Below are 25,494 nucleotides of genomic sequence, written 5' to 3' on the forward strand. Positions count from 1 at the left end.
GGGGATTTAATTCAACATGGCCACCATCCCACCAAAGCCACGTGGGGCTGGTCGGAAGCCGTTCCCTCCCATCCGTTAAAATTCCCTACAGAGCTCATAATATAATAATCTCTACATGAACCCTATTATAAAGACCCTGGACTCCATCATGCAAAATCTGATGAAGACAAGTTGATTGAAATGTTGTGGGTGACTCATCTTGGTCTTTTTATAAGTTGTTGTTTGTTCTGTATGTTTTTGAAACAGGTCTGTTTTTGTTTATGGCGGCTTTGCTGCACTCTTCGTGTGCCTGAAGGGACGGGTTTTCGCACCTAACGACCCAACCCATCTCCACCCAGCCTACGAGATAGCGTCCGGAGTCAAAATGCGAATTATTTCAAGGGTTTAATATTGTGTTGACAAGCTGTTAGTGTGCCCTTTAGGTTTGCATAGGCCCTACTCTCAGTTTTCGTATTTGGTGGAAATGTATCCGTATATTAGTCTATAGTCTATAGTTTTAGTCATGTTTTAGTCGAATGATGAAACGCTTAAAAAAAAAAAAAAGGCATAATATCACGAAAAAATATTATCGTTGGATTAGAGTTTCTTGTACACCATGCTCGGGAAATTGAAACTATCCCAAAATCAATTACAATGAAATTTTCGATTTTAGAGAAATTAAACCACATTACAATTATTTTTTTTCTAAAAATGTCTGGTTCGGATTTGACCGGATTCTGGGTTCGGTTATGGGGCCTGACTCATTTCTTGGTATGGAGCGGAATCTGTTTCAAAAATGGACCAGAAAGGGGTCAAACTGCCGCAGAAACCGAGTTAAAAATCACGTATTTTTAAAATATGTTTATATAGTAGCTTAGAAATGGGCCAGCTCACGGGACCTGAATGTTGGTTCAGTTCTTACCCAGACGTTTTTATAGAGAGAACTACCATAATACAACATATATTTCCCTTGATGTGTTTCACCAACATCTGGTACATGCTCTTTGTATATTATTTTCCCTTCTTATTGCACCATGTTTTCTTATCGGATAGGCAAGAAGTTTTTAAAATAATATTGAATGTAATATTCTGTCGTTAACTCGTGCCCTTGACGAAACCACCACGGCTTCGGCTTCAGATTAACTTGGCTCAGGCTTGCTAGTGACCCCGCGGTTGGTTTGACAAATTTTATGGGCTTTGCGAAAGAGAGACGAGAGGACGGAGCCTGAAGCCGAATCCAAAGCCGAAGCCGTGGATTCGAAAAGGACCTCGGTTCCATTAGTAAAAAAGTTTAAAAGCGCCCTCGTTTGACGGGTCACACATTTATATTTTGAACTACAGTTTTTTGTTTAAGTTAGGTTCAGAGACTTACCCGGTCTTCATCATAGACACAAAATGCTGATACTAAATTTGACGACAAGAAGTACCGGTTACCTTGTATGTAAACATTCAATGTGTCGACGATTAAAAAAATTCATTACGCATAAGTTTAGTAACAAAGAAAATCTGTGGATATAAGACAATAAATGTCAGTCACTGCTCGGTATTACATTGTACGTCAAATGTTTCAAATAATAATTCAGTCTTTGCTATTATGTAATCTCGTTTGTATATTCTTGATTATAACACCCCTTGCAAGTATTCTGCCTGCTCATTGGTTTAGAGCGCGTCACATGACATGTCTTAGTTTTGCTAGACGATGGCCGTGTGATAGTGCGTCGGTTTGCCATGCGCTAGTCCGAAGACTAGCACACGGCGTGCAGTACCCAGACGTCCGTTGCGTGTACGAGGATGATAAATTAATAGTCTGTAACCATTTCGGATTGCACGACACTACATGCAGCACAGTAAAAGTGTTTGCAATCTGTATTCCCGTCGTCCGTGGATTGTAGCATTCAGGTCTGAACTTAATAATAATAGTACAGTATTTAGAAATGTTTGGGGTGTTATAAAACAAATATTGACTGCTTTTACTCGTGCAATGGTTAAAAACTATGACTCCCTCGGTGATCCCCGTAGCGTTCTATTTTCCCTCGGCTTCGCCTCGGGAAAATAGAACGCTCCCGGGGATCACCTCGGGAGTCATAGTTTTAACCATAGCACTCGAAGCAGTCAATATTTGTACACTAGTGTTGCTAGAAGTATGCTCCACGTACCTAAGCACGTTTCACTTTTCATTCAGTGACACTTGCTACGGCCGTCCTCCTTGGCAAGATGTCACGAGCGAGTGCAGCTTTTGCAGCACACAAGTTGAGACCGTATCCAAAATGGCGGCTACAGCTATCGTCCTCATCACATGATGACACAGTGATCATCCAGCCGTAGCCATAGCCAAAGCTGTAACCATCAAGTCCTTTCTGGTAACTGGTTGCACCCTAGTTCAAACTCGACTGTGATTGTTTTTGAAACTCCCCTCCCGCTTGTATTAGAGAGCTGGTGCAGTTTTGCAGCTTTTGGTGCACACAAGTTGAAGCCGTATCCAAAATGGCGGCTACAGCTACGGCTGCGACTGTTGTTAAGGGTGTTGCTAAAGAAGCATAGTGGCGAGGAAATCTAGCCATAGCCAAATAGCCACCAATTCGGACACGACCGAACATTAAACAAGACACCAGAGGAGTGCCTTCAAAAAAAATCGAGTTTGGCCTTTGTCAAAGTTTACACCGAAAACCGTGAACGTGTCTGACTGGTACGACTTATAGCTGGATGAAAACATTGAATAATCTGTAACGTAGAATTTCTGTTCGTTTTGAAACGACATGCTCGAGTGCATCTAGCTCACTTGATTACGTAATCCCAACTATAACTATTCGTTAACATTCCGAAGCTCAGAATCTCGTTAGTGATTCTTTGTTTTGCTGTCGTCTTGTAACAACATTCCTCCAAAAAGAGGTTACCGTTATTTTGCCAGCCCAAGCAACCTTATTGGAATGAGAGTCGACTGTAAGTGATATTATTATCATCAAGCTCATTCTCGGTCACTGTTTACTCCAATACCAGCTACCCACCAAACCCAAGCCCTTAAAAAAGCTGTTCCGACCAAACCTACAGTTCCGACCACATTTGCTGTGCTCTTCTAAATCTTGATGCAGAAAAGGAATAGACATGGACTTTCTGAGGGAAGCAGGACAAAAGTGCATTGCAGTGATCTGGGCCCAATTCAATAGAGCTTCTTATTAAGCAGTACTGTGTAACATGGTAGTTTGGCTGATTGATAGCCTTATTCTGGTAAGCATAATTTGACCAGAATACAACTTTGCAACTTTTTGTGATTAAGCAGCTCTATGAAAATGGGCCTCGTATATATCAGAAATCGAAACCGCCGATTTAGGTTGCTGCCCTATTGAAGTATATCGAAAGCGTATAAAGACTCCAGACAAGCGCCAATCTCGAAACAAATCCGTGTGTGCCGCAGAGTCATTGGACGCCATCTTGAAAATACGGATGCAATGCTTATAGATTGGACATAGGTTCATTTTCTGAGGCAGCATATGTTAGAAAAGCATATTATTTTAAGCTCCCCAAAATAAAATGTACGCAGTTTCGTTGTTGAATCAAGAAAACTCTTGGCCATTTATGGCTTTGTGGTGAACTTAACTTAGGAAAACGGTTAGGTGCACACATGCTTTTACCGATGGCTAGTAGACGTAATACCCAGTCGTTTTCTTTGAAACAGGCCACTGAAAACTCTTTACTGCTACCGAGACTATTCAACACGCCAGTAAACTTTGAAACAAAACCGTGTTCGACTACACCACGAAAATAAAAACTTCAAAGAACACTTTCGTTGTTTGTTTTAACTTATTTATTTTATGAAAAAAATTATTTCTCTTTTAATAACGGGCACTTATTAATAATATATCATTCATCACCCAGTGGTAGTAAATATCATAATAAAATATGAATACATTTCACAATAATGTTATTGGATTAACTTTCACCACAAATATTTACATCGGCCTTTCTTGTATTTAAGAACAATATTCCGTGGTTGCTTATACATTAGTTATGTACACGTACGTAATAAAATTCACCATTCTTGTAATACATACATACATAACGAAAAGATACCAGTCAAAATCATACATAACTTGAATACAATAATAGGATGCATAAAACAACTACTAAACGGAACCAACGGTGTTTGGGTATTGAACGATTATTGATGGTGTGTGGAACTGAAATTGGTTACACAACAGAGTTGCCATAAAATTACTCTCTGTTATTTTGGTTTGGGTGAGTGAAAGTGAAATGTATCTGGAGTTTGGGATCGAGGCTTTGTTAAACTCAAAAACATTATCAGAAAACTCAAACACAAATTCCCTTCCCAATCCTGACACAGACTTCATAGAAAGATAGCTTTTCTCCCTTTAAAAAGAAATGATACCCTAGGAAATAACAGTCATTCAAAATTGTATGAACAAACACATAACAGCAAACGTGTAATTCGTGCTATCCAACAAATAATTCGTCTATAAAAGCAAAGTAAAAAAATGTCATTTATTTTCTGCGTATGCATTGTCCAGATTCAAACATCTAAGCGTTAGGCCTAATAAACAATCTATGATTGGCGTTTTAGTTAGTGTTTAACAAAACTACTAATAAATTTACAAATACAATCAGTTTTTTGTTTCGTTTCATTATAATAGAGTCAATATTTTATACATAATTTACACACATTTGATGCAAAAAAGATTATGCTATACAAGATGCAAGCCACCACCAGTTAAAGCAATTTCATTGCAAGAAGTTCACCCTGAAGATACTGGGGGAAAAACTGAATAAACTTGATCTTGACAGAGAGGAAAAATGGTCCAGCGAGTGAAACAAACAAAACGAAAAACTGGCTCAGATTAAAAAGACAAACGGCAAGAAATACGATTTCCTAAACTGCGATAGAACAATCAAAATTCAAAATGGATAACAAAACAATAATAATTGTTTACGATTTTCAATTATTTTGTTGGGGTGCAAAGACAAAGCCTTTTTCAACGTTACGCAAACAACTCAATACATCTTAAGAGTTATTAGTTCTGACGACTTTTTGTGCAATTTATTTTCGTAAACCGAAAAACAAATGACATTGGTCGTAGCGTTTGCGTCAAGGCATTGCTATAAAGTAGGACTCATTGACCATTGAGTCAATGATTTTCCTGAAATGTGATTGAACAAAATGTTTCACAGGAATAAGAATCTACTTTATGCACTCTCCCAAAAAATTGTATACGAAAACCCGGGGTTGACAAAGTAAAAAAGCACCATTCTCACATGGTATAGGTAAACTCTTCCTCACTGCTATACCCACTCTCGTTCGAGATGGCACGGTAATAACTTGGGTTCTTCAACCATGGTTTACCGGACGCCTCGAAGCCATTCATGAAGTTTCCACCCTGTCCAGGCTTGTTGAATTCGAATGCCGAACCAGTAGCTTCCGTGTACATCTCCATGGTATCCCCGTAGAACCCGATGGTTCCCTGCTCGTCGTCGTCACCGGGGACAACGGCAACGTCCTCTGAGGCCCCGTAGCTCTGGCAGTATTCCTCGGGTACCTCTGCGACAGTGAACGGCACCGTTGCAGAGTCCTCCTCGTCTTCGGCTGGGGTCAAACTCTCCTCGTATCTGTCGATGACTTCGGCGTGATCGTTCTCAGATTCCTCGTTGCCGAGTTGGAACACGTAGCCTGCCTTGAGGGCTACCTGTAGCTTTCGCTGCCAGGCGTCGTTGAGGCAGAAGGCAGCTTCTCGTGGTTGGACGAACCAAAGGAAATTCTGATAGCGTTCACTGAGCGTGACCTCTGGGTCTTGAAGAGCATCAAATACCTGGTTCAATAAAGATATAAATCTCAGATAAGTCCCAATATTTTTTGACACTTATTATTTTGTAAACGGTTCCAATTAACACAAGTTTGAAAGACGTATAGGTTGTGTGTTGTTCGCACGTTTACGAGGACTGAGTTTGAAAAGACAATATCACTTAAATATCGACAACATTTAAATAAATTCAAATTAATAGTTCCCATGCTTCTATAATATACCAGGCCTCGGTCTTGGGTGAAATTTTCGATGACTTACTACTTACAATCCAATGAGTAAACAACAAAGTATAATTCTGGAGCCTTTGACAAACTTTGCACACAAGTTAAAACAAAAATTGCTGATCAGAAAAAGGTTGCCAGCCGAACCTCGTGTATCATGATTTGTGGCTGGCTACTTTTCATTTTGTTGGTCTTGACTCAGCAAATAATTATTTTCAAGCAATATTTTCTGGCTAAGCAGTTTACAAAATATGTCTCCGGGTATATAGGAAAGAACAGTTTCAAACACACACACATATACGTTCTATTCTGAAACATCCGATTCCAAATTAAAAACAATCATTCATCGACCCCAACCTCCCCTCCCCCATATGGTGTTCCATGCCCCCCCCCCTTTCAAGAAAACTCTGTTATTACTCACCATAACATCATCCACAGCTTGCTCGAACAGCGTCATTGCCTCCTCAAGATGATGGGATAGCCTGGTATGACCATCAAGACACTGGTCGGTGCTCTTCTCCGATGGGACTTCGAAGAAGCCGTGGTCGTAGCTGATGTCGTAGAGGCTCTCGAAGCCTGGGCCCTGCCCGACGAAGCCGGCACGGTGGGTCCATGCGCCGCTCTTCAGGTCGAATCGGTACTGCGGGGAAACAAAATCAGAGAATGTTGTTTAGTTAAAGGAACTAACAAAATAATCATCTTTATAGCGAGTATAAGAATGAGACAAGATGAACAAGTATTCAATACCCAAGCTAAAATGCTGCTCCTCTATTTAAAAAAAATCGGCGTACAGATGATTCCCATATTATACGGTGCCTATACTTTAAAACCATTAACCGTTTTTTTGTAAAGGTTACTGATAACCTGGAGAAGCAATGTATGGACGGACGTGTTACTGGCGCCAGCAGAGGAAGGCCAAAGGCGAGGTGGACAGATAACATTCGTGCACTTAATGGGGGGAGTCGGTATGGCCTGATGAAGACCGCACTGGACAGGGACGCGTGGAAGGAATTCACTTCTCGGAACACAACGGGACGGCCCTAATGGACTAAAGAAGAAGAGTGCTCGGCACAACCGTTAAATTTACAAAAGATTTGCCTCACCTGTGGTAGAAGTTTCCAGCCGTGTGTGGCGACTAGATCAATGGCCGAGAGGATGTAGTCGATGGTCTCATCCGCGGCGAAGTACGGTAGGTTGATCCGAACAAAACCCGGTCTGACGGCCTCTGCTGGCTCCTCGTTACACATGTTTCTCCTGCGTTACAGTAAATAGTATATTAATGGTAAGTATAAAGATCCTCCTCAACCCTTTCATTCACCAATTTAGTCTCAACGATAAATTGTTCAAATTAACTACACATTAACATTGTTTACTTGTTTTTTTTAACAAAATGGCAACCCCCACAAAAGCAGTTCACAAAACCCTCAGTACCTTCATGAGCCCTTTTTCCCATTCTGAAAACTGAGTGACCTTACTATCTTCATCTTTTGTTCGACAACTAATGTTTTGAAGGGATTTTGTGACCGGTTGGCTCATGAAAGAGTTAAGTTTGTAAACATTTGTTTTTGTTCTTGCAGCTACAATATATATTTGTATATTATGATTCTGTTAAAGTAATGATATTATATTCTAATTTAGTAAACAAGTTGAGAATCCGTACCTGTCTTCTCGGATTAGCTCGTAAAACTTGACTGCGCTGTCTTCCGAAATACCTAGAAGATCCTGCAAAAGAGACAAAAATTACAAGAAATAATTAGGCATTGTCGATTAGCCGAACTCGGGCGTGAAACAAAAGGGCTGGGTTTCATTCATTTCATATAAAACAACGAAGACAATCACCAGAAAAGAATTTATGATTTTTTTTAAATTTATTTAAGGTGTAGTCAGCCGTTTTAATTAGCAATCATTGATTGATTTTGGCTTCGAAGTTAGCCAATAATACTTACATGGGCATACGGACCGGCGCACGCGCATCCTCCCCTCGCCTGGATGCCGAATAGATCATTGAGTAGGACGGAGACAAAGTTGTGGTGTAGTAGTTTGCCCGTCTCCGGATGCCGGATAAGGAACGAGAAGATCGGGAGACGGGAGGCTTCCTTGTTGCCTAGGACAACCAAATTGTCGTTGAGCTCCCATCGTTCAAAAGCAAGTCTGAAAAAATGGAGGGGTGTGAAAATAACGGTTAGGAAAAACATTGCAAAGTTACAGCCGTCGATGTCACCAAACTCTTCCCATCGACCCTTTTCGAATCCACGGCTTCGGCTTTGGATTCGGCTTCAGGCTCCGTTCTCTCGTCTGAAGCCCTGAGCACGTACGCGCGCAAAGCACGCGCAATTGTTAGAACAACCGCGGGGCCAAGCTAGCCTGAGCCGAATCTGGAGCCGAAGCCGTGGTTTCGAAAAGGGACTTAGGACGAGTTAAGTTCCGTAAAGACGTTTTATAGGAACCCATCGTAAGTTGGGACGAGTTAATACTCGTCCTAACTCGAGATAGGATTAATCCTATAGCGTTTCGTGAAATCGGCTGCAGGTCAAATATTTGTGGATTTGAAAAGGGCAAGGCACGGGAGGGGGATGGGGTTCGTCATGCAAGAGTTGATTTACATGGAATACACGACACTCCATACCCTTGTTATTATTATTGCTGATGTAAAAAATGTGGCGAGCGGCGGTGAGTCACTCGTTGCGTGCTGAGAATATTTTGTTTCCAATTTCATCATAGTGCGGTTTAACCATTTTAAATCAGCTACGCAAGGAAAATGTGGCTGAGCAGGAATAGGGTACCAGCCAATGTAATGTAATAAATTATTGTCTGTGGTTGGTTCCATGCACAAGTTTACTTATCAGAAACAAAATGCTGAGCAAAATTTCCTGCTGCCAGTTTCATATGAAATTTGGTCGATTAATGTATTGGCTACACGGTGGCACGCATCGGCTTAAAACGGCTGACCGAATATTGAAGACTAGCATTTGTTAATAAATCAAATGGTGATTATAATTTCCAAATAAACAAAATAAGAGTTCTGGTTACATAATCATTTATTGCATAATCAAAAGATCATAACATACTGTATTACTCTCCAAGAAGAATAAATTACATTGCTCGCACAAGTTTAAAAGCACAACAAAATATAAATAAGTTTGTACTTGTTGATTTTTTGTTTGTTTATACCTTGCTAGTTTCTGTTCTCGTTCTTCGATGAAGTGTGGACCGACGGCCTGCTTTATCTGGAACGTAAGCCCCGCACGGATGGATTCAACGATGGCCGGTGTGCCGCCCTCTTCTCTAGCTTCAATGTCCCGGAGATAATGGTACATATCACGGGAGACCTGTGGTGATGAGACACAGGAGGGAGAATAGCTTTAAAGGCATGTACACTATTGGTAACTTACTTAGTGACGAGCAATGGAGAGCTGTTGATAGTATAAAATATTGTGAGAAAAGTTTTTAAGAAAGAGGTAATTTCTCACTCAAACTCGATGACCAATTGAGCCCAAATTTACACAGATTTTTGTTATTTGATGCATGTGTTGGGATACACCAGGTGAGAACACTGGTCTTTAACAATTACCAAAGGTGTCTAGTGCCTTTAAGTAAAAATATCAACGCAGCTTTATTTCCGCACTTTTCCAAAGATAAGGCGAATGGTGTATGACTTTCCCCATGACTTTCCCCGGTGCTCGACACGAAATTGCGGTCATTCGCCTCTTCATAAAAATGAAAATTACCAGAGGCGAAATGTGTAGGTCTCTGGTATAACATGATGTATTTGGACAGGTAGTCAAGTGTTGGTTTAACAACCTAAGGGGACAGAAGCTATGGGTGTTAATGTATACAGGGGGTATATGTAATGTACAGACACGTTGTTTAATCTACTATCAGCACCAGGCGCAGACCCGGGGGGACTGCGGGGCGCTTCCGTCCCGGGGATCAGACACGAGGGTGGGGTGACCCTAGCCCTTCCCCCGAGTTCCTGTGTGGCACACATGCTCAAAAACTCCCTTATAATAAATCACGTCTATATTATATTCTACATGCTCAACCAGTTTAAAAGGTCTCCATGTTGAAAAGTCCAAAACTTCTTTCCCTTGGCGATTAGTTTGAACTAACTGGACGGGATGCTCTTTGGGTGATATTTTGCCAACAGCACAAAACAAACCCGTTCAATTTTGATAGCAATTTGTTTCAGACAACTCTGTCAGATTACCAAAGACTTCCGAAAATAAGTTCACATTTTTATGACACAAAATAGTTAGGCCTAATGGTCTTTCTCCAAAGCTTTGAGAAGGCTTCGAGAAAGGCTCTGCTATTAGCATCGAAACGTCGGGACAGTTTTTACCATTATGTCCTGGTTAGTGAGCAGTTTACAACAGTAGCAACCACCAGTAACTGTTCAAATTTCGAGCATGTAGTCTATTCTAAAACACGAAACTGTTTGGAAGACAATTGCCCCTCATCCCCAAGAAAATATTGCTTTAGAAAGTGTGCAGTTAAGCCAACAATTTTAAATTAACTTTGATACAATCCTCACGTTTCTCTCCACACTTTAATTTGAATTTCGGGAAACCCTTTTAACTGCCAAAGGTAATGAGTCTGGCAAGTTTATACAAGCATAGTCTCCCGGATGATGACTAAACAATCTAGGGTGAACATAAGGCGGTGCCTTCACATTATTACGGCTGGGATGTAGGCTACTGCAACCAACTGATACCCTCTTTTTAGCTACCGTTTAACATCAAATCAGATGGGTGCATCTTAAATGTAGCCTAGGGAGGGAAGGGGGTAACCTTCCGGAAAGACACATTACCCCCCCCCCCCCTCTCATATACCCCCCTCAAGAACAACGAGCAACCAAGTGGGCGTATGATCACATCATAGGAAACGGGTTTAGAAGTGGGGTTTGTAGTTTATGAAGTTCTTGTTGGTTCTTGGTTGTTTAGCTCCAAACAAAGCAAAACAATTCCGTGGAAATACGAAAGGACTACCAAATGATGCGACTGTTGGGTCATAAAAGTGGAATATGTGTAGAGAGAACGAAGTATTAAGTATACGTACGTATGCAACGGTTCCTCCGCCGGCTCCGTGTGGAACTTTGTTGACAAAAAGACGCTTCTTTGCGACGAGGAGACCTGGTACAAACAAAAATCAGGTATAAATATCCATCACCACTAAATTGGACTCAGTCTGTACAAAACAAAGTATCTCACTGAGCGTCAATCAAAAATAAAATAAGTTATGACGAAGACAACATAGTCATTAATGGAATACAAGTTTATGGTAATATTATTTAGTTTTCCAAATCAATATGTAAACCCAGTATTGGGGAAAATGTTCTCTCAACATCTTCTTCCTTTTCACTCTGGACACACAACAAATAACCCACAATAAATACTGACCTGGTGTTCCTACTCCTCCAACGAACTTGTGAGTTGATATAAACACAGCATCTTTAGAACAGTCCCAGTCAGGTCTGGGAAAACATAAACAACATTCACGCATTATTGTTTTGAAAATGTGTTTACCAAGTCATAGCCATAATAGCATAGTTAAAGGAACATTACAGAAATAAACTGACAAACCTGTCGACGTTTGAGATTGATCTGCCATCTGGGTCACGAGAGAATAATGAGACCGATTACAATTTTTTAATTGCATCGATGCCAAAATAAAAATGAATGAAACGCTCCCTGAGCGATAAACTCCAAACGCGAACTTCAAAGTTAGGTTATTTATTTCTCATCAAATATGACATTTCAGACAGAAACATTTCCAGGAATGTTTTCTACTATCATCATCATAAGACCGTGTAAGTTTTATGTAAATCTGCGATGATAAAATTAATAACTGATAATCATTTTTAGTTTGTCACTCACCTGCTGTCTGTTGGATTCATATCAATATCCAAATATGGAGCTGTGAAGAAAACAAAAATAAAGTTCAGGTTTACACTTTATTATGGTGATTATTTATCATTTTGTGTTCTTTCTCTTTAAAGGGTATATGTATTTTTTCCTAACAAAAAACACAATGTCCACAGATTTACATTTAACTTACACAGTTTGAAGATTATGATAGTAGAAAGCTTCCCTTGAAATTTTACTTACTGAGGTGCTATAGTTTTTGAGAAATGAGTAAAAGTAATAATTTTCGTCTCAGTTATAGCATGTAAAAACGCATTAACCAGTTATGCTATGGTTTTGGTATAATATCATAACTGGTTAAGTGGATTTTACATGCTAAAATAATTTTGGTATCATGAGACCAAAATTATTTTGTGACCTGTTTTACTCATTTCTCAAAAACTACACAACCTTAGTTAGTAAAATTTGAAGGGAAGCTTTCCACTATCATTATCTTCAAACCCTGTAAGTTTAATGTAAATCTGTGGACATTTTTAAAAAAAGTACCCAAATCATTTAAACTCTTAGTGACATCTCAGGTAGTATAGGTCCATCAGAAGTTGACTTTTTATTCATTCAAACAAGAAGCGGGCTGTTTGTTCTTTGTTGTTATCATTTCCATGTATTTCGTAATTGGTGCAAGAAAACAAAATTGCAGGCTGTTAAAAATTAAATGAAACTATATTATCATGATGTAAGAGAATTTCCTGTGCGGTCAAAAATATGTTCACTGTGCAATGATGGTACTTTTTTTAAAAGGTTTTCGTAATTTCATAAAGAAAACAAATTTGTTTCTGGTTTAGACTCAACCATTATTGGTTCGCAGACTGTGGGTTCGAGTCCCATTTGTGGCACTTGTGTCCTTCAGCAAGATTGCTTAGTCCTTTAGATGCTAACCAATAATGGTTGAATCATGTTTTTTTTTCATCAGGTATTCTCGCATCCTCTTCGTCAACTCACCTGCCGTAGCATAGTCCCAGAACGACAACGCTCCGTAGTGATGCAATAGCGCCGCCACCGGTTTGGTATCTGTGATAATTCCCGTGACGTTCGACGCAGCCGAGAAGCAACCCAGGATGAGTTCGTGTGTCTGGCAGTGTGCCTGTAGTTTCGACTCCAAGTCGTCCAGGTCGACTAGTCCACCCTGTGTCTGTTTGATTCTCTCCACCTATGGAGGGTAAATCAAGATATAAAAAAACCCGTTAACCATTGATAATTTGGAGTGAAACTATTTTTGAAGTCTTGGTTTGATATGAGAAGCAACTTTTTGGGGTCGTCTTGGCATGGGCTCAATTTCATTTCCAAAATGCTTTAAAATGTATGCTTAGCATCAATAAGCAAGATATAAGTCCCTGATGCTTTATGTCAAATAGTATTTTAGCTGGTAACCTTGTTCCGGTAAGCATACTTTTTTGTTGTGCTTAGCTAGTTTTTGTGCCCAAGTAGCTATGCAAACAGAGTTAGGAATAAAGTAATACGCTGCAGGCCAATATTACACACACCGTGGCACCAGGCAAAAACACTGGTTGACACCACTAGTGTTATTTGGTTTTGGTTTGGGATGATAGGCAACACCACCAAGTGTTATGTTAACACTAGTATTTTAACACCAGTCTAGCTGGACGCCGCCATTCTGTTATGTTCTTAACACTCTGCAATTCAGTGGTTTTTATGTGTGTGCTTTTTTTTTCTTCGGGACAGTGTGCGATAATTGTTACTATTGGGATTGATTGGTTGTCTATGCTTACAATGCAAGTTGGTTTATTCACTTATTATAAATTACGCCCCAGCATCTGTAGTCTCAGACACATATGCCTTTCCACGTCGTCTTACCAGGATTTTAATAAAGGGCATAATCTTCACTTCGCTACTCTCCATCATCCATTCCTTATTATTACATCAAAAACAATAATAAGTCATGATTTTGATCGATAATTTAATTTTTTTTTCAATTTATGTATAATAAATTGTCTTGGCAATAATGGCCCACGCGACTCCACACACGTTCCAGCCCAACATCACAATAACATAGAGTGATGACCGCGCCTGTATGTCTAGCGATGTGTTTGTTCAGTGTTCAGCAGCACATAATAAAATAAAAACAATTATTACACCAGGCATTGAGAGCCCCCCTCCCTCCCTTATTAACCGCACTGACCTACCGCGCGAATCTAAACGCCAAGAGAGAAAGGGAGAAACAGAAAATCATTTTTGGATCGATGTGTGATGTTTTCTTGTTTTTCAAGAGTGAATTAGACCAGAAAGAGAACGAAGAGCGGAGAGCTGCAAACCAACAAGGAGAGTTTGGTTCTTAAAGACATTGGACACCTTTTAGTCATTGTCAAAGACCGGTATTGTTACATTATGCATAACATAACAAACCGGTGAAAATTTGGACTCAATTGGTCATCGCAGTTGCAAGAGAATAATGGAAGAAAGAAAATCCCTTGTTGCACAATTTGTGTGCTTTCAGATGCATAATAAAAGACTTCAGCTGAAGTCTTTCAACATTTTAGTGAGAAATTACCTCTTCTTCAAAAACTACATTACTTCAGAGGGAGCCGTTTCCCAGCATGTTTTATACTACCAACAGCTGTCCACTGCTCGTATACCAAGTAAGTTTATGCTAACAACTATTTTGAGTAATTACGAAGTGTCCAGTGCCTTAAAAAAAAAGCATTTGACACTTCGCGTAAGAGAGCCAGCCAGCCCGAAGTAAACAACTTCACAACTGCGCTGTGTTGGAAGCATTATTATGTCTCCAACACGTCCTCCCAGGTTCTCTCCCCCTCCCCCTCTCTATTTCTCCAACCCAGCAAATAAGTTTCTACCGCTAATAATGACAAGTCCTCACAGAAGAGAAATATCCAGAAGCCAGGGCTAGACGCAAATAGACGTCCGTGTGATGGATACGGAAGTGCTCGACATTATTGTAAGTATCCGTCAACAGAAAGCGTCCAAAATGATTATTATTAATTTGGGGTTAATTTTAAAGTTGACCTTAGAATGGGGAGAACAAGGGGCTGGAGTTTGGGCTTGGAGAAACCATACACCCACCAGTGTCTGGTGGTTTTATCCAATGCACCCATATTCCTCCCCAGATTTGAAAAACTTGTCATTTAATTCCCGTTATATAAGATATAAGATATTTGTTTCCCCCAGTTAATTAGAATTCAAAACAATGGTTCTTTCGTACCCTGAAAAAGAAGCCTTGAGTTAAGGTCTTCGATATTTCTACTCTGTGTGGTATTCCCACGAGAATAACAAATGGCCGTTCAAGAAATGTTTCTTTCGGTTCAAAAGCAATTTTGGCAACGGCGAGGATCTTCCTTATAAGTGAGCAACACACATAGTCTAAATGTTGATATGATTTCAACATGAACTTTGTGAAAATGAAAGTCACAGTGTCGTGACATATGACATTTTATGGAAAAGAAATATTACACATACAAGGAGGGAATCCAGAGAGCAAAAACGCAGAGCGTGCGCCAATGTGGGCTTCCCCGCCATTCAGCACTGATCGGTTACCCCCAGCGGAAAAAGGCGTCCCATGGGAACACTCGGTTGTCGACCTACAAAATGAGTGACCTTAAAGCTAGACTAGAGACCCTTTCACAAGAGAGTAAAATAGCAAGGGTCCCTTGCTAAATTGTAGCATGGTTGTAAAATTTAACTTCGTGTGAAAGGACGAACCGTTTTTACTGTCCAAGTTTCCTTGTAAAATATTGTCGAACATTGCAACATTTTACAACCATGCTAAAATGAGGCAAGGGACCCAAGTTAAAGTGTTGCCATGTGAATAGGGCTGTACTTACCCTTGCACCGCTCTCTCTCCATGGAAGGATGTTGGAATGGTGTTCAAATGGTCCGACCAACACCATCTGTCCAAAAGTAAACAGAAATGTTTTCACTTAAAAAACCTTCTTTTCTTGCAAGACCTCCCAAACAAAAAACTACAAAAAACTACTAAATTTAGACCGAGCTAATTTCTGCACTAGGGCGTGGACACCCTGTTCGTCCGGAATGCTTTGTTACGTGGCAATTATGTTTGAAGGGACACACTTATTTTTCACCACAACATTAAAACCCTTGTTTTGGACAAAATAAACGAACTATGGAAAGCAAATGATTACTTCCACCCTGTTAAAATATTGGGTTCTCACATTTTGGCACCTGTCATGTTCCCCCGTAAATGAGAACTTGGCAAGAAACTTAGAGTTGTTTTTACCAAATCAGAATAACTGACAGTTTGCTGAAGTATGTGCTCAAACCATCAACATTGGGAAGGGAATTTGACAGTATGTTAAACGCACTGGAAATGTTTAGTAGTTGTCAAAGACCAGTATTCTCACTTGGTGTATCCCAACAAAAAATAACAAACCTGTAAACATTTTGACTCAATTGGTAATTGATTTTGAAAGAGAATAAGGAAAGAAATATAAACTTGTTGCATGACTTTGTGTGCTTTCAGATGCCTATTAAAAGGCTTCAGCCCCGAAGTATTTTAATTTGAGTGAGAAATTAGTTTTTGAGAAATTACCCTTTTCTCAAAAACTATGCTACTTCAAAGGGAGCTGTTTCTCAAAATGGTTTACACTATCAAAGGCACCCCACTGCTCGTTACCAAGTAAGTTTTATATGCTAACAGTTATTTTGAGTAATTACCAATGGTTTCCAGTGACTTTAAGGGGCACACTTATTTTGGACAAAATAAACGAACTATGGAATTCAAACGATTTCTACCACCATGGAAGTCCTGGATCGTGACGTTTTAGCAGGAGGGGGGGGGGTTGAAACTTACAGTTTTGGAAGCTTTCTCCCCGTGTAGTTCCATCACATTAAGAAGCTTGTGGATAGCTCCCGTTGAACCGCTGCCCGTGAAAATCACAGCGTCATCCTCGGTGGCGTTCACACAACTCCGAATTAACTCCCTGAAAAAAGAACAAAAAAGAAACATAAAACGAATATTGATAAACGTGTCCTGGAACCTATGCTGACAGGTGCTCATGTTCATCATACTTTAGGGCCATAAATTATTTCTAAGGTTTTCTGGAGGTTCCTGAAAATGCGAGTATTTCCCCCTGGTCCCATGGGTCTCTTCAGTCTATCACGCCAGCGCATGTAATTCGTTAGTCATCAGCTGAGGTGCCCTGGCTATATCAATGTTTTGAATGGAAAAACCCCAACAGATTCTAATGTTTGCTTGGTCATACACCTGAACTTCTGCTAACCTTGAGTACCATTAGGACATGCTTCAACCACCTTCAAAACCGCTTTCATACGACGTAAACTTATGCGAAATATTCTCAATGTTTATTACAGAAATTAGCTTCGTGTGGGGACAGCAGTTCTGACACATTCCGTACGAAATTGTCTCAAACATTGTGAAATATTTTGTAGAAGGTACCGACCTCCGACAAAAACTTACGCTAACGAAATGTTTCGCAAGGAACCTTTTGCACTCCCTCGTGTGAAACGATCCTAGTACTTGAGCTTAAATAATCAAACACAGTGACCGTTTACATTCATGGTGATTTTGGAATGAGACCATGACTCGGTTGTAAAAAGTGGAGTTTAGTGACCTACAAGGTTGGAGTTGTTGTGTTTCTATTCGAACTCTTTTTACACTGTGCGTGCACGATCGTCCCGCCCAGTCTCCCCCTTTTGATTTCGCACCCTACCGTGCGTAACAACACACCTCTCGTTCTGAACTGCTTTTTAGCTCACGCTTCCACCTCGGCCAATCTCCTTCTATTCCTTCCGTGTGTTACCCGGCAAACCCCTTCATAATACCCACCCCCCCCCCCCCTCTCCTTCTCCCTCTTTCTCCAGAAGCAAGTTATATCTGGGCCCAATTAAAATACTACTCGACAAAATGGCTTTGCTAAGCAAAAATTGAGTGGGGCAGCAGTCACAACAATGTCAAATTCATGGAATTTTGTTTGGTATCCTGTTTTCTAACAAGCAATGCTTTTCTGTGCTTAGCAAGTTTTTGTGCTTACAGACTTTAAGAAATTTGGCCCTGATGTTTTTATAAAGCCCATATTATTCCCTCTTATACTATTTTGGTCCCTACTGCATAATGTTCCCCGTCCCTAATCACACAGCCACAACCCCCATGTGGCTTATGCATGGAGGTGCCCTCTCCCAAACAAGGGTGTGTGTAACTTAAGTTCTCTCCGTGGACCGGGATTTTCCGTCTAGTCTCAGGAGGAAGGGTCCGTTTTTATGAAAGGGCAACAACAGCAAAGTCACAGTAGATTCTTTCATATTCTCGAAGTGTCCCAGTTAAAGAAAATAGAGGTCAACATCTTGACTGTGATTTTTTTTTTTTTTTTGGGGGGGGGGCTGCAAACCGCAGGTGTCCATCCCAAGTTCGTGTCAGTGAACAGACTTTTAATTAACTCTAACTTATGAATCAGCAGAAAATGGTTTGACCCCTCACCCCCCCCCCCCCCCCCCCCCTTCCCCCTCCACCTATGGCCCCGGGCGGTCTTCAAACCACCACCAGCCCCCGGGATGAATGGGCACGTCTTGGAAGCAATTTCTGGCTAAAAATTCTATGTTTTTTATCTTTGAAGGGGGAAACTCATGGCAAATGGACAATCTGTAATTGATCAAAAAACGATTCCATGAAGAATCGTTGGGGGTGTTCTTGATCATCCTTCATACCTGGCTTCGTGTCTGAATTGAGTTGTTTGCTTGGACGTGATGGTAGTGGTGGTATGTGTGTTGGCATACATCGTGTAGACATGCTCAGTGATGTAATTCTCGATACATCGAAGAGGCCTGGCGTGCAGAGAGACAGAATAAAAAGAGGGGGGAAAAACACAGTCAGGCATCAAAAGTTATTGCAGGAAATGAGGAGTTCACACACGAGACTAACACGCGAAAGTGAAATGAACTCAACCCTCAAGTGTGTTGCTAGTAGAAAAATCATTGATTAAGGGACTGTTTTCTCAAACAATAACGGGTCGTCTACTTGTTTGTACTCGTCACTCAATAAATTTGTGTTGGGACTACATGCAGAACGGAGAAGGGGTGCAGGACGAGGGAGGGCGTGTGCCAGACGGCCCATAACTTCCCAACAAACACTAGGTTTCCTCATGATATTGCGCCAACAAAACACAGTGGCCCCCCTTTTTATCTTACTCCTGGCTTGTTTTTTGGTTGCTGTGCGGGGGTCAGCTCACATTGAGCAATCGGATGTGCTGGATTAAGGAATTAAAATAAACTGAATGAAAACACATAACGGCTACCCTAAACAGTCATGTCAACTGAATTAAAAATAACACAGTTGCACGTAATCGGGCAGTTATGAAGAGTTTTAAACAAAGAAGCGGTTTGTGAGCAGTTGGATAACGTGTTGATGAATAACTGAATTAGATGAGGCCTGTAGACATTTTGTCATTTCCGCAAACAAAAGATTTGTAAAAAAAATTATCAGAGCTCTCATTGGTTATTCAAGTTTTAAGCAATAATTCTTGACAATGCAGCTATTTTAAAAGACGCGTTTCTATCATGCGGTTTGGTTGCAATGCTGTCCCGGTGTTGAGCAACTTTTACAGGCAACTAAAAGGCAACCAACTGCACTTTGGTAGCACAGTAATTTGAAATATCAAAATTTGAAATATCATCTCACGATCTCCAAGAAAAATATCTTAACGTTTAAATGTCAATGGATTCTGTTCTTGGAGATGCCAGTAATTTGTCTCGTGTGGCACGACCCTTAGTGAGCAAGTCCGGCCACTATAACCAAAACGAGCCCATGGTTTCTTATTTGTTGTTGTTTCGTCTCGTCCCCCTAATCCCCAACAAATGGAGACTGACACGGTATCGGGGACGAGGAAATTAAATAGGAGGACAGTTTCTGTCCAATTTGTGAAAATGTGCCGGATCGCATTGGCATCAACTGTGCCAAAGACCAGGCCCATGGATCAAGGGTTCGATGGAGCTAAGCCTCGGCGATTATTATCGGTTCCGTTTTGAGCCCATACCCGGTCTTTTTTGTTATTTTTAATAAAATAGTTAAGACAACATTAATATGAAATAAAACCGACTGGCCACACCCAAGTGCTCGTTAAAGTTTTGTCTATATTAAGGCACGTAAAGGGGGGATGTGGATATTAAGTTAGTGAAAACGAGTGATTTCTAACAACTTTCCCCCGATAACAAAACAGACGTGTTATTATGTGTAATAGAGTGGAGAGATTGCATAATGTGTAAAACGGCAGGACACAAACAGTAAACAGTTCACTCACAAGAACATAAGATTCGATTATATTTCCTCTCTATTTTGTCCTTCCTGTATGGTTGTATCTACATTTTCTATCAAATCATTTGGATATTAGGGAGGGGGTTCAGTAAAGTTCAAAAAGTTCTGCAGGTATAAAAAAAGGCTCGTTTGGTGGTGGTTTTGGGAATTTTGAAGCTATTACTCCATTATTGGGGAGGTAGTGCTTTCTGCTCTACCGGCCATGCTTCGGATTGATGATACCCAAGCCTACATCCGTATGGACTGTGAAGGGGGTAACCCTGTTTCAGCCCTAGGTGTAGTAGGCAACGGCCTCTGGAAAAAAAAACATATAGCCCACACCTTGAAGTGGCCTTCAGGCCTTATGTGTCTGACGGCTTGCATACACAAAAAAATGTCCCTGCTCTCTGCATATGCGTGTGTCTTTAAACCACAACAACAACATTTATAAGAGCAGGGTTATGGTATTGTGGGGTTAATTTCACTCACCTTCCAGAAGCTGTGTAATCGCAGTATATCACTGGAAAGAGAAAACAGAAAACAAACACAAAGAAGTTAGAAAACACCACAGGGAGGGAAGCCTGTCCACCTTAAACATGAATGTTTCCGCGATTGGACCAAAGAAAATTAATGAGAAATTTATTTTAAGCATATTTTTTTTCTTCAAGTTTACATTGATCTTTTCAATAAAATGAACCCTGCTCGATTCTCTCGATGAGGTTCTTGTCTAGTATACAGTGATTAAGTTCGCTTTTCTGAGTCCTTGGCTACACACAGAATCAATAAACAAAATGAAATAAATGTTGTCAACTTCTTGGTGAACACAAGCAGAGGCTGTCAAATGATTTGTTCCACGCCTTGGTAAGTCGTAAAACAAAGAACCATAAAATAATCAAAACGGGTAAAAATGAACTCGCTACTTCTCTCGTTCTTGTTTTATACAGCAGAACCAAGGGCCTGTACTTATTGTTCTAACAACAAAACCAAGAGGTGCCTACTTCTTGTTCCTAGCAGGGAACCAAGTAGGTGCCTACTTGCTTTTCTGCTAGAAAAAGAACGAGGGAAGATGGTAGACCTACGTGGGCCTACCCATGTACTACCCCCAATGCATCCCATTCTTAGTCACACTGATGCAACTTGACCACAGTGGGCGTGGTCAATGCGAGTTGGAGAGGCGTTACATCCGCCAGGGGAAAAGATGGAAAATCCATGCAACGTGTAAAAGAACCGCAGGGATGTTTTCTGAAGGATTTGAGAAGGATTGTCAGGATTCATTTTTTCCTCGTGGGAGATTTAGTGGTTTAAAGGTCACTGTATAGGTTTTATCCGATGAAGAGTTTTACTGTATGGTTTGTGTTTTCGTTCACTAAATTACGAACTCATTGCATCATTTTGTTGTGACAATTTGACCTTAATAAAAACGTGACAATATTCGGTTCGGACAATTTCTAAATATTGTATTCAGATTTGTTAGTATTACGGTGTTTGCCTAATAATAGCCTATTGTGTGTCGGCCTTTGTGCAGAAATGTTTTTAAATCATTGGTTGAGAGCGTAACAAACAAGTGGGGTTTTAGTATACAAGATATGACGCAGCGTTATTATGGCATGTGTACAATAACGTCTGGTCAGAAAACCTTGACCATCCAAGTGAGGTCATTGGGGAACAGACGACTGTTGTATGTTTACTTGTTTGTTCTGCATTGTAAATAAGTGTTTGTAAATAAGCTATGTGTGGTTCATGGCGTGTCAATCCCGAAACCACAAGCCGTGTTACACACAATCATCTGTCAAGGTTCGCTCTCCAGTTTCTACTTCAATCCAGATATATTTTTAGGATGTCACGTCAAAAGAGTAGCCTACCCATTGGTACACCATAATCCGGAAGACAAGGCAGTTGCTCGACCAAGTGCATTTCGGTTCATATGACTAATATTGCGATTTGCCTTTAAAGACATGTTTTGGCATTTGTCCACAACATATTGCAGCATTTGTATTGTTCTTACGTCAGTTGTCAAGGGGAAATTGATTCTTAGAAATAGAGCACCTTTTGGGAGGGGTTAGTTTAAAGGTTTAATTGTACGATGTGGTGAAATGAATAGGTTTGAGTAGGAATGGCCCACAAACTAAACCTCACTGTTCTCGGGGTACGGCAAAAAATGTGTTAATACTTCATAAAAGCCGTGTTCGGACAAATTGTTCGAGTGCACGTTGTTATGACAGGTGAATTCACAAGGCGCCATTGCAAACTGTGCATTATTTTATTCTTTTGCATGATTTTGAGCAAACATAATAAGTTATTGCAAACTGCTTTCCAAACAAAATGCCCATGGTATAGTTACACAAAAGTAGTTGATGGCCTAACCCAAGCAGAATACGATGTTTCCTTTCCCGAGAAAGACTCTGCTGTGGTCGAAACGTCAGGCCACTGATTTTGATTGACTCAGCATTACATATACTGCAGGAACAGTATGAAGTTTTGCTGTGGGATTGTGATAGATTCATCATTAGTAGTTGAGAGTTCGGTTAATAGAGATGTCACAGGCACATGCTCTGATGTAGGCCACATTTCGCAAGAAGCTTAGAGGACAGTTGATAATTACCAAACGTCTGAGCTCTACCGTAGCCCCAAGCCACGCCTCACCGCAAACATTTTAAATATAACGGTAAAGGAAACTTACAATCCCGCGCTCAATACAACAGGCCACATCTCTTTTATACTAGGGCTTGCGTGAGATGCTAAATGCCACTTAAGACCGCCCGATTAGCATACGCAACACACCTCCCTCGTCTTCTTGGGGAGGGGGATTTACAATGATTCGGACAGGCAAACTGTATCCGTCCATCCGACAGTGTAGACGACCAAGCCTTAAAATCCCGGAATGGCCTAATATTGGATGCATAATGCTGGATTAACCAAAATCTCGACTTTTGGTGTTGGCGGGATAATTTACGCAACACGCATCAGCAGCCGTGGTTTAAGTGTCACTGACTAATACACGCCTAAAACAATTACACAAGATTATAAGTTGCCGCGCTTTCAAATAAATTAGAGTTTTAAGCTCTCTAGGCCGTGCGTCAAATGGCGAAGAAGGAAGGCACACTTTCGAATGGTTTAAGTTTGATGGCTTAATTTCTCATACTTCCTATTCCTGTTCCTAAATGACGATTGGAACTGACTCAGCTGGATTCGATGTTTTTTAGGACAGAAACCTTTTTTTAACTACTATTCTCAGAGTTGTATAACATTGAGTGTGAGCAAGACACCTTGCAAAGGTCGTGTGCTCGAATCCCACCCGATTAATATGCCTGTGATTTTGTTCAAAGAACTCGGGAAAGAACTGTGTAGACAGAGCTGACACACATCGGTGTTTAACGGGTAAAACTAAAATGAATATTCTTTACCCCAAAACAAATTTATTACCTATTAGCATAATTATGGTTACAAACATTAAATAAGTCTTTACAAGATGACTAAACCAATCCAACTGAATGTAGGTCACAATTATGCAACATGGATTCCCCTACCCCCTCCCTCCACTCCCCTCCCCCTCCTGCCCACCATCTTAGAAAGACCACGAGATTTGACAAGTTTTGTTCGCCCAAACAGTCTTTGGGATGATTGAGTCTTCCGTGTATAAATTTATCAAACACATGCACGCTTTCTTGTCGAATTAGGAAAGGCGTGGAGACGGTATATGTCAATGACTGCTTAAAATGGCACATTATAATTTACAACACATGATGTTTTTCTATAAGTCCAATCTTTCCACTTCTTTTTGTTTTCTCTTGTGTGTGGTCTTTAAAGCCACTGGACACTATTGGTTATCACTCAAATAATTGTTAGCATATCACGGGCAATGGGGAGCTGTTGTTAGTATAACACATTATGATAAACGGCTCCCTCTGAAGTAATGCAGTTTTTGAGAAAGAAGTAATTTCTCACTAAAATATTTGAATTGAATTCGAGACCTCAGCTGATGTCTGAAACTCAAGGCATCCGAAAGCACACAACTTGTGCGACATGGGTGTTTTTTCTTTCATTATTTTCCCCACACCTTGACGACCAGTTCAATTGAGATTTCACTGGTTTGTTATTTTATGCATTGTTGAGAAACCGCTAACTGAAAAGACTGGTCTTTGACAATTATCAAATGTGTCAAGTGCCTTTAATCTCGCGATAGAAAACAAGTGAGAAGTTGCCAGAAATAAACCACAGGTTAAGTCTATACTAGATACTCAAATACAATAACACGATAATGTCAACTTCTGCGTGCGTTTGAAGTTATCTTCAATCGGGTTAATTTATAGAACCATAATGACAGCAACACTCAATTTCTGCTTAAGCCTCAAAGAAATTTGCACAGAAACATGACTGAAATCATTTTATGATCGAGCCTAAACTACTCCATTTATTTCCTTTACAAGTTAATACATTTAGACAATAATTATATTTGCCCCCGAACCGCACTCGGAAAGTTTCAAAATAAATGTTTGCCTTCGGTTTAACAAATGCCCAATATCACAAGCGCCCAAGAGAGAACAGTTTTGCGTTTCTTCCTCTTGTTTGTTTAAAAGTGAAATAATTAGTTTCCCGATAAGCTTGGAGGTATTGGTAACACTATACAGGAGCAACACTTGGGGCCAATGGCAATTCTTGAATCTATACTGAACATCAGCACCACGCACTTAGCAAGTTGCAGTGTGGTGCACAGCCGCAGTGACACGTTTTGTTTTCGTGACCATTTCATGAATAGTTTGAAAACCACTGATGTAAAAGTTATCTCATTGTTATTTAGATATCAACTAACAATCGCTGTGTCAGTGATGAATGAAAAGTGTACAATAAGTGGCTGTGCTCAGTGGCCTTACTTTTCGTCTGGAATACCCGTCCCAAAGACAACTCCCTCACCCCACCTCACCGAACAACCCATCCCCTTCCTGGGTGCAACTGCACCCCCTTCCCGACCAATAAAACAGGCACTCACCCCTTCTCTGTCCGAACGGACCGCGGAATTGCGCCTCTCCTCCAACGACATTGTTGTTCACATAGCTGAGCAGTGCTTGTTTAGGACTACTGGTGTCTGGTCTAAAAGCCTCCATTGTTGTTCTCTTTTTTCTTCCTTTGCGGTTGTTAGAAATCCTCAAAACAGATATTGTGGAAAAAGAGTTCTCTTTTTCGACGAACAGTACAGTACTTCCGGTTGGCGTACTAGAACAGCTGTGGTGTCATGCATGTATAGCGAGAGTGAGTCAACAGAGCCTACTACACACGTGGGGTATCGAGCAGCATAATCAGCTCTCAGGGTTCTGGCGGTCTTTCTACTCGCG

At 40.6% G+C, this 25,494-nt stretch overlaps 1 protein-coding gene across 1 annotated transcript; it reads right to left on the reverse strand.

The window, feature by feature from the left end:
• Positions 1-3,771: 3,771 nt before the first annotated feature.
• Positions 3,772-25,494, reverse strand: LOC117288357. The gene is made up of 15 exons (XM_033769188.1): positions 25,152-25,494; positions 20,654-20,684; positions 18,583-18,699; positions 16,712-16,841; positions 15,726-15,791; positions 12,871-13,078; positions 11,884-11,923; positions 11,407-11,480; positions 11,066-11,139; positions 9,182-9,339; positions 7,957-8,161; positions 7,671-7,732; positions 7,114-7,264; positions 6,432-6,650; positions 3,772-5,795 (listed from the first exon to the last, which is right to left on the reverse strand). The coding sequence occupies exons 1-15, from the start codon at positions 25,264-25,266 to the stop codon at positions 5,241-5,243; spliced, it is 2,205 nt and encodes a 734-aa protein (XP_033625079.1). The 5' UTR covers positions 25,267-25,494; the 3' UTR covers positions 3,772-5,240.

The sequence above is a fragment of the Asterias rubens genome, chromosome 3 (assembly GCF_902459465.1).
Source record: "Asterias rubens chromosome 3, eAstRub1.3, whole genome shotgun sequence".
Lineage (NCBI taxonomy): Eukaryota > Metazoa > Echinodermata > Asteroidea > Forcipulatida > Asteriidae > Asterias > Asterias rubens.